The sequence below is a fragment of the Pelecanus crispus genome, chromosome 1 (assembly GCF_030463565.1).
Source record: "Pelecanus crispus isolate bPelCri1 chromosome 1, bPelCri1.pri, whole genome shotgun sequence".
NCBI lineage: Eukaryota > Metazoa > Chordata > Aves > Pelecaniformes > Pelecanidae > Pelecanus > Pelecanus crispus.
In genome coordinates, this window is record NC_134643.1 from 5,262,365 (window position 1) to 5,272,241 (window position 9,877).

The 9,877-nt window shown below is 45.3% G+C and overlaps 1 protein-coding gene across 2 annotated transcripts in view; it reads left to right on the plus strand.

Annotated features, from left to right (window-relative positions):
- The window catches only part of ITIH2 (inter-alpha-trypsin inhibitor heavy chain 2), a 28,618-nt gene extending 19,192 nt beyond the window's left edge, over positions 1-9,426 (plus strand). Inside the window, exons 15-21 of one of the 2 annotated variants that reach the window (XM_009492565.2) lie at positions 498-676; positions 3,416-3,550; positions 5,700-5,813; positions 6,408-6,606; positions 7,427-7,599; positions 8,655-8,766; positions 9,202-9,426. In XM_009492565.2, coding sequence (XP_009490840.1) covers positions 498-676; positions 3,416-3,550; positions 5,700-5,813; positions 6,408-6,606; positions 7,427-7,599; positions 8,655-8,766; positions 9,202-9,349 — 1,060 coding nt within the window. In that variant the 3' untranslated portion in view covers positions 9,350-9,426. The remainder of the gene's footprint in view (positions 1-497; positions 677-3,415; positions 3,551-5,699; positions 5,814-6,407; positions 6,607-7,426; positions 7,600-8,654; positions 8,767-9,201) is intronic. The other variant, XM_009492566.2, reaches the window with a different exon arrangement.
- Positions 9,427-9,877: the final 451 nt, after the last annotated feature.

A 9,877-nucleotide genomic window follows, 5' to 3' on the forward strand; every position in this document is an offset into this window, starting at 1 on the left:
GGTCCTCTCTGAGACCACAGCCATGAGGCCGCTCACAGGGTTTCAAATGGGTAAGGTAAACAAATGAAAATAAAGGTAGGTGATACCTTCAGCCACATTCCTTCTATTTTTAGCACTCACAGATATCAGGGAATAGAGTTCGGGAGCAGTTAATTAGAGGAATAACGGTCAAACAGACCTGGCTGTGGGCCTGAGTGAATGAAATTAATAGGACCTTTGCCTTATGGAGCCTGAGTAAAAGCTATGAAGTGGTTCAGGATGAATCCCCCCTGAAGCAGAAAGAGGTCCCCTGCTGAGACCAGGAGAAGGACTGGGCTTCTTTGAGTCCAGACCAAAGCCCACAGAAGCGAAGAATAGTCTTCTTATGGAGAGTGCATTCAGGCAGCCCCTCAGCCTTTCCTTCTTGCAACACCTACCAGTTTGTCTCTATGACTGCTCTGTGGAGGCATTGTCATGTAGAGCTGCAAACCATGCCTTCTGTTTTGTTTTCCACCCAGAAATGCAGCCCCCACTGCAGCTTTGAAGAGGAACATCACCAAATCCATCCTACAGATGTCTCTTGACCACCATATTGTTACCCCCTTCACAGCCATGCTGATAGAGAATGCTGACAAGGATGAGATAATGCTGGCAGACCAGCCCAAAGACCCCAGAAGGAGCCCAGGTCAGTGTCTCAGTCTGTCTTGCTCTACCTCTCATTTTGGCTTTGTTCTTCTTGTGTTGGAAGAACAATTGTGTTCATTGCTCACTCAGGGTGTTTGTGCTTAGAGGATAGCCTGTATTTTCAGTGAAAGCTGACCAAATCTTCAGCGACTTTGAGAGCATCCTGTTACACAAGTACTGTCTGGAGCTATTGGCTTCAGTGAGAACTGAATGCACCAACAATGCAATGATGAGTTTTCCAATAAGCCTACAATGTCACAGATTGAACGTCTTCTTACTGGGACAGATATGCCTACTTCCCTGCACTGAAGCTGTAGAATTGACTAAACCCTATCTTATCTCCATTTTTAAGCCTTGGAAGCTTCCTAGGATTGTTAGTAATCAGCCACAAGCCTACATGGAATCTGAGTTGCCTTAACAGCAGAGACTTCCTCATTAATTTAACTTCTGGATTTTTCCATTAAATCCATTATTTCAAATACGTGTTCCAAGGTCCTTGTTACAGTGACCTTACATCCAGCCAAATGAGGCGGGGTTGGCTTGTTCTGGCGTTATATGGTAGAGTCAGTCTGAAAGCAATAGCTGTTGACATCCAGGGGTGTTTAACAGATCCAAAGTAATCCCTGCACAGTCGTGTGCATCCAATGAGACTCCACAGTGGCTATTTTGCGCCCTCACCAGTCAGTGATTCGAAAAAGCACAACTGTTGCTGTCAGGAAAACACTGCCAGTGCGATACGATGGAAGCACTGAAAGTAAAATATCAACTCCTTAAATAACTGAGTCTGGTGATTTGAAACCTATTAATAAATGGGAGAGTTTACAATTGGTTGTGGAGGAAAGAAACAACCTACATTACAGCAACAGACAACATCGTCCATCTGGCATTTCACACTGGAAGTGATTGTGACTTTGCTGAAACTCCAAGCGCATGTCCTGCATACTTAGTTCTCATGCTCCTGGATAACTAGAAAATATGTCCTGATGCTGGCTGAAAATGGGGGGTTTATGTCTATCAATTGTTATTTTTTGGTTCATTTGTTCTCCTTTCCAATTTTAAAGTCTGCAGCTGAGACCCAAAGAGAAATTAAATAGTTGTTATTTATACTGCATACTACAGCTCAAGTTCAAGGAGTATCTGGACAACGCTCTTAGCCATATGGTTTAGTTTTAGGTAATGCTGTGAGGAGCAGGGAGTTGGGCTTGATGATCCTTATGGGTCCCTTCCAACTCAAGGTATTCTATGTTTCCATGAATTCACAACCACCAAACAATTCAGCACAGGAATGGTATGTATTGCATTCATGTATAATGAATTCATTATACATGGCACCAGCTGACTAATTCAGACCATAATTATCTTGGTTTAGATGATGCAGAGGATTTAAGTGATTTTAATATAGGTTCTTGTGTCTTTGTGTTTGATGGAATAGTCAAAACTTAACAGCACTGAAATCAGGGTCTAGAAACTTAACAGCACTGAAATCAGGGTCAAAGCATCTGTGGGTTTCAGGGACCATGGGACATGACTCTTGAACCTTAGCAAAGGGCAGAGCTTGTAAAATAATATCAAAATAAATCTGTGCTTAGGATTGTGCAACACATGGGCTGTACTAAAAAGTTCGCATATATAAGGCATAGAACGGGTAATCTGAAAGAGATTTTTCTGTCTGTCCTAACACAACTCTCATCAGAGCTGCACTGTCTTCACAGATGACTGTGGTTGCCACTGAAATCACTCACTGTTCAAAGGACTGACTAATTGTTCTTTTCTCATGCAAGATTTACTGCAAAACTGGACTGTGCATGGGAGAGCTTCTTCATGTATAACAGTCTGTGAAATTAATATGACCTGGAAACTCAGAACTCTCTGTCCAGTTTTTAGTTCCTGTATTATCTGCACTGACTTCACATATAACAGTGCTAAGAGAAATAACACTGCCCGAGTAAAAACAGCCTATGGTCTGAATAAGGGGTTCAAGAGAAGGTGCTGACAGAGATTTAGATCTAGCTGTGCAACCTTCTGTCCTGCTCTTGTCCCCCAGCCCCTTTTCCCCTTATTCCTCTTCAGAGCAGGGCCAGAAGATGAGAATATGTGCCCTGCTTCAGCTCTTGCTGTTCTCAGCCCAACATATTAAAACAAACCAAGTTTCATGGATCATTTAAGATCATATTGCTTTATGAACCAAGTGGGAGAGAGAGGGCACATGCTACTTTCTCCTGCCTCATCATGGCAAAGGCAGAGAAACCTCTAGCAGAAGACACATTAGGGGGTCATATTTTAAATGTTTGCACTTATTTGCAATTTTTATGCATGTGGGTCATCCTAGGGCATGCAGAAAGAGTCCTACCTTTTCTCAGGCACCCCAAACTCAGGACCCAAGTCAGCAAAGCTTTTTACCACATCCTAATTTTTTTAAATGCAGCTTTGGTAAAACCCTTAAGCCCTTGCATTGGGAGCTTTGCTGAAGTGGAGCCTATTCACATGAATAAGAGTTAAAAAGCCAGGCTCCATTTTTCACCAATAGCTTACAGTTAGCTCAACTGCACTGGTGAGTCATATTCCTCTGGTGGAGACACTGGAGTAAATCCATCCTAACTTCATTACACAAATTTGTCTGTTGTAAAAGCTGTTGCACCTGCTTTACATTGGTATAACGACATCAGACTCTGATCTACTGCATTACTTTAAAAATTAGACTATTAAATATGTCAGCACTAACAAAATCTTCGTTGTGACTGTCATTTAACAGGTACTCTAGGATTAACTCCAAATGCACCTAATAATAACAAAGGTATCCCAGCCTGGGCCAATGTCACGGCTGTACCAGTCAGCTTCATGCCTGAGCAAAGGAGTCCTCCTGTGTCCTCCCTGAGCATAAACAGAGGTAAAAGCTACAGTATTTCTCTGCAAAGAAACACCAGACACCAACACTCATCACCCAATGTAGAAATAAAGGCGATATAATGAAAGTTATTGGGCACTTTGGGAATTTCAGCTTCTGTGACAAGATGCTAAGCTCCATAATGATGGAGGAGTCTACCAGTTGTCCCAATTTTTCTTGCTGAGTTTTCTGAGTTGTTGTAAAAGCTGTATCTTCATTTAGGAGCTAGTCCACAAGAGAATAACTCAACTGCTGTGACTAGCTGATGAAGCTACTTCACTGCTGTTGCAGAGGACATCAGTGTGAAAGGTCCTCAATACAGCCACTGCTGAAGGTCTGAGCAGGGCACAATCATGTGCATCCCAAATCGCAGCCACCTCAGTCAAATCTTTGCAAATCGACCTAGCGCCCAAGGATTAAGCCTTTCTTTATAAAACACTGAGTCAATTTGACTTTGAATAGATGAACCTGTAAAAATATGCTCTAAGTCACAAGCATGAGACTTGTTTAGATCCCAATAGGACCCCAGCAACCCCATCTACTGCTGCCTGCTTCCCTGAGGCTGAGGCTGCTCACTGGGCTTGCATTCAGCTTCTCTGCAGTAGCAAAGCTGATGTAAAGTTACTGCCATTGTAAATGACAGATGAATGCTCTGTGGTAGATAAAAATCTCTGAATGCACTGATGACTGATGGATCCTGTTACTGCTTGGGCCTTTGCCACAGTTTAGTGCCTACTTAAACAAACCAGCTGTAAGAACCATTGCCTATAAAAGCAGTGTAACTACAATAACTCTGGGAGTGAGCCTGCATGCAGATGAGTGTATTTATGTAGGTATCAAAGAGCTATCAAACGCCTTCTCAGTATAGCTCAAGGGTTAATCTAAGACTTTGGATAGTCAAGAAACTACTGGAAAAAGAAGGTGAGCCAGGCAAAGTTACCTGTCCATCTTATACATGTATTTTGAACTGGAAATTCTTTTTGTTCCTGGAAATGTTGAGCAGAAGGGGCCTTGGCATCAAGCTGAGGAAGATGAAGCAGTTGGTGAGAGTAAGCAAAAATGATTGAGGGCTATATTCAAGAGACTCAATATATTCAAAAGTTTCAAGACATTCAAAAGCTCCTTCACCCCTTGGAGGGTACCTACCATTTCCTGCGAAGTCATTCCTGGTCATGGATCTAGGATTTGTCTAGTGCACAGGAAGACTTAAATGCTTCCAAAAGATGAGGAACACCAGTGAATGAATGGAAGCTGGCCTGGCTATCCCCATAGGCAACACGGAGCACGGGGATGTCTCTGAACGTTGACAGCGAGGTGCCAACCACCACCAAAACAGCAAGAGCTGGCCAGTGCTTTGCACTTCAAGACGAGACTGGAGGCAGCTGCCTTCAATGATAGGTGTAGGTGTCTTGTTTGAGGCAAATTTTAAAGAACATACGACTTTCAGAGGAGCCCAGTCCCACCAGGGTGTTAAACATACTGTGAGAACAAGTCCTGGATTGTATTCCTCAGGGGAGTTGGTAGGCAGGATGTATCTTTACCCAACATCAGTATGGTGGTATGGAGTTGTAATGTATCTGAGAGCTTCTTAGTTTGAGAGTGATGTCCTTGGAGTGTGTCACTTCTAGAAACAGGCAACAGCTGGGCATGAGAGGTGTTGAATATTAGTTTTGAACCAAGGTGTCACCCAAGTGCTGCTTTCTGTGCCTTAGGTCCTTTCCTGGATCTAGGCCTCAAATATATGTCCCTGTCTGGTGTCCAGATGGGTTCTTGGCCTCAGCCAGAGGCTGGCTTCCACCATGAAAAAATAAAGCTCAACTTCTAGAACTCCAGGTTGAGCCTATGGCACCCTAGCGTGCAGCTGACCAGTTAGAACAGTAGTTTAACTGCACTTGGCAGTGCTCCTCAAGCCAATAATGTCATGTCTTCTCCTTAAACAGGGGAAGTGTATGAGGAGAAAGTGTCTGAGGGGCTTATGTGAGGAGCATCTGAGAACCTCCTTAGCTACTGGTGGAAAGGGCTTTCCTCCTACTCTGAGGGGTCCCAAAAAGTGCTTCAAAATCCTCCGAGGACAGTGTCTCAGTCTTTGTGTCCCTTACCTCTAGGGCAGGTACCGGCCTGCTTCCACGCCTGTTTCTTTTCTATATTTCAGTTGACAATGACCCACATTTCATCATACACCTGCCCAAGAGCCAAAGGAATATCTGCTTCAATATCAACTCAGAGCCTGGAAAGATCCTAAACTTGGTTTCTGATCCTGGTACTGGTAAGGGAATAAAACATGGTTTACTTCACAGCACACTTTCTTCTCTCAGGTCTGAAAGGTATTCAGAGGGAGCAGGGGAAATGCCCACAGGGAGGACTGTGTGCTAACAGGAGTGTGGCCAGTAGGTTGAGGGAAGTGGTTCTTTCCCTCCACATCTGGAGTATTGTGTCCAGTCTGAGGCTTTCCAGTACAAGAAAGACATTTACAAACTGGATTAAATTCAGTGGTGGCCACCAAGATGATTACGGGGCTGGAGCACAGAACATACAGGGAGAGGCTGAGACAGCTGGGTTTGGTCAGTCTTAAGAAAAGAAGACCCACGGTGAATCTTGTTGTCTACCACCACCTAATCAGAAGGTAAAGACAGAGCCTGACACATCCCCAAGATGCATAGCTAAAGGATAAGAGGCAAGAGAAAAAAGTTGCAATAGGTGAAATTCAGAGTAGGACTGAGCTATTAGGAAAAACTTTTTCACTATGAGGATGGCCACATATTTCTGCTGATCCCATGGTACTCCCTGCTGAGATCCGAACTCCAAGTCTCCAGGTGGTGCTCCAAGATTTAGGCAACATCTGCTTCTCTGCTGTTCACAGGAGTTGTGGTCAATGGGCAGCTCATTGGGGCCAAGAAAACAGAGAATAAGAAACTCAACACATACTTTGGCAAAATCGGTTTTTATTTCAAAAACAAAGGCCTGAAAGTGGAGATCACCACAGAAACAATAACGCTGAAAGATGGCTCTTACAGCATCACGCTGACCTGGTCTGACACGGGGCACATCATTCGGAAACAGTAAGTTGCTGGGCATTTGTTGTCTGCCCTATGAAAACCATTTGCAACGCAGCATTGGACTGAGTCAGCTATGGTGGGATCCAGGTCACAGGGTGCCTACATAGGGGCACATGAATTTTCGCCAGCTGTGGGTGGGATCCAAGTCACAGGGTGCCTGCATAGGGGCACATGAATCTTCGCCAGCTATGGGTGGGATCCAGGTCACAGGGTGCCTACATAGGGGCACATGAATCTTCGCTAGATGTCTGAGCTCTCATTATAGTCAATGAAATTAGGCAGTAGGGCCAAGAGAGCGATTCAGTCAACCAGACCCAAGTAGAAAGAGCTGAATTCCTCTCCCTACTGCTCCCTACTGCTGACTGCATTAGCTAAGACCAGGATTCAGTTGCGTAAACACAAGCACCCGTTGTTATCTGAGATACCTTCAGGGTTCCTGACGTGATGGGAGACATGACTCACAACATCCAGGAGACCTTCACCTGCAGATTAACAGCTTGCAGCCGTGTTGGACACCCTACAGCACTGGACACCTGTTTAGGCAACAGGATCACTTCCAAAATCTCCATTTATTGTAGCAAGTGCTTAAATTTGCAGGGCAAGGTTTGGTTGCCTGAACGTGGGCATGAAGCATCTGTCCTATCAGGCACTGTCCTGCCAGACCTCTGGGTACCACTCCCAAGGCTGTGGGTCTCTGATGGATCCTCTGTCATATCTGCCAGCCCCATGCGGTTGTTCTGGATGGCCAAGAGCATCTCAAGGGGCCTGAGAGCTGATGTGTGGGCAGCTGAACTGAGTCCTTCCTTTGGTTCATCTCCACTAGGCTTCTCATATCTGTGAAGAAGGAAAGCAATGTCACCATCACCGTGGGTGAGGAGATGTCCTTCATGGTTTTGCTGCACCGTGTGTGGAAGAATCACCCAGTTAATGTTGACTTCCTGGGAATCTACATTCCCCCTGAAAACCAGTTGTCTCCTGAAGCCCACGGGCTGATAGGTAAGGGCTGTGGATCGGGCAGTGGGAATGGCGGGGCACTAGGAAGGGGTTTTGCTAGATCTTTGAGTGAATTAGTTGGTGTCTGTGTCCTGATGGGGAAGGTGTGAAAATCAGTCAAATAGAAAATGGGGGAGATTCCTGTAATGTCCTGGAAGCCCCGAGGACATTGTAGAAAATCAGGGACCAAGGGATTAGGGATTTAGGACAAGAGGAAATGGGCCTAAGCTGTGCCAGGGGAGGTTTAGGTTGGAAATTAGGAAAAATTTCTTTACGGAAAGGGTGGTCAAGAATTGGAACAGGCTGCCCAGAGAGGTGGTGGAGTCCCCATCCCTGGAAGCGTTCAAAAAACGGGTAGATGTGGCACTTTGGGACATGGTTTAGTCTAGTCTACCCTTGATTGGCTTAGAGTAGACTAGGTAGTATGGGTTAATGGTTGGACTGGATGATCTTAAAGGTCTTTTCCAACCTAAACGATTCTATGATTCTATGATTATTCCTCGTCCCAGCGGGGGAGGGTGTTTTCAAAATGGGCCTGACTAGACTTGGTGACGCTGACAGGGCTTTCCCGGCCTGGCTAATCTGCTGCAGGTTGGAAATAAAAAGACTGAAACAAACCCCTCAAACCTTCTTTCTGAGAAGACTTCTGTGCAAACGCTCATAATTCAGGTCTCCCTTGAATGTCAGCCCTTTTCTGGCAATGGTATAAAACAAAAGCAAGGGCTCAGTTTATAGGGAAAACCAACCCGCTGAGCCCTGGACCCACCCAAGGCTTCTTTTAAGATGTGGGAATCCTGAGCAGCAGAGGTGGTTTTCCCAAATACTCTTCACAGCTCTGGTCTGCTTCAGTAAAAGAAGTTTTCTGGCTCAGAAGCAGAGCTTTTTCCCCTCCCAGTGTGGGTGATCTGACAGCGCTGGAGTCACGGTGCCCTGTGATCCGCACAGGCAGGGTTTGCCTGCTGCAGTTAGTTTGATTTTCCAGAAGTGCCCGGCAGCAGCTTCCATGAATGCCTCAAAGGTTAGGACACGCAACGAGCTTTAAACCTCTCTTTGATCAGGTCAGTTTGCGTCTGAACCAGAAGTGTCTATCCACCACCAAAGACCTGGGCAAGCTCCAGAGAAACCACAAGCCACCATGGAAGTGAAAGGCAACAAGCTCACTGTTACCAGGTAAGAACAACATGCTTCACTGCTCTCTTTCTAAATCTGGTTTCTTTTTAATGATGTCAATGATGGCAGACTCTCAAGAATCTCGGGGGAAAAAATCCCTCTGTTTGCCCTCTGTTAATAATCTGGTTTTAGCAGTTGGCAAAACACTTGGGACACGTTGGGTTCTTTCGTATTTGCGCATGAACAGTTCTGCCCATATAGCTGCCCAGCATCCGACAGGCCGCGTAACGGTGCCTGGGACCCCCCAAAAAGGGCCCACGAGGTCACAGAACAGTCAAATTCATTGCATTTTGTGGTTGTTTCCAATCTCTGCTGGTGGAAGACACAGATCTCACCACTTCAGCAGAGCAGCGCCATGAATGAGCAGAATTATCCACGTCTTCCTGTCTGTCTGTCATGCCGTGACCTTCATTTTGGGTGGCCTCTTCCTCACAGGGGGTTGCAGAAGGACTACAGGACGGACCGCGTGCTTGGGACTGACGTACAGTGCTGGTTTGTGCACAACAGCGGGAAAGGTTTCATAGATGGCCACTACAAAGATTACCTCGTCCCACACCTGTACAGCTTTCTGAAGAAACCCTGAATGCTCCAACATTTCTTACAAAATTTCTTATTTGCTCCTTCGTGCCCAAACAACTCTTCCGAGCGGTAGATGTCAGCCTATCAAGCCAGATCGACCAAAGGTGACTTCACCACCATTTGCTTTATAAATGATCAGTGGTTCAAAGCAATGTAACTCCCTTTTCCGTTAAAAAATGAAATCTGTAATAAAGTGACACGCTGGGTTGTAGTAGGTATCTTGCACTTCCTGTGTCTGATTTAGTGGATATTAAACCCCATTAAAAATTTCAACGGTTTTGTAATATACATTTCATAGTAGACTCGTAACAGTATTGCGGCTCCTGCAGTGGGGGTAACGCACACGACCAGATTTAACACACTTTTGCTTTTTCAGACTGCTGGGCTGGGCAAAAAGCAATGGGTCTTTTAAGCCTAGCCAGGAGGACGTGCATTAGATGCAAAGGAAATTTAACAGAAAAGGAACATGGGCTCTGGAATAGGGACCATGAGGAGTCTCCAGTCTTTAAGGATGGGTTAACCAGTGGTGAGG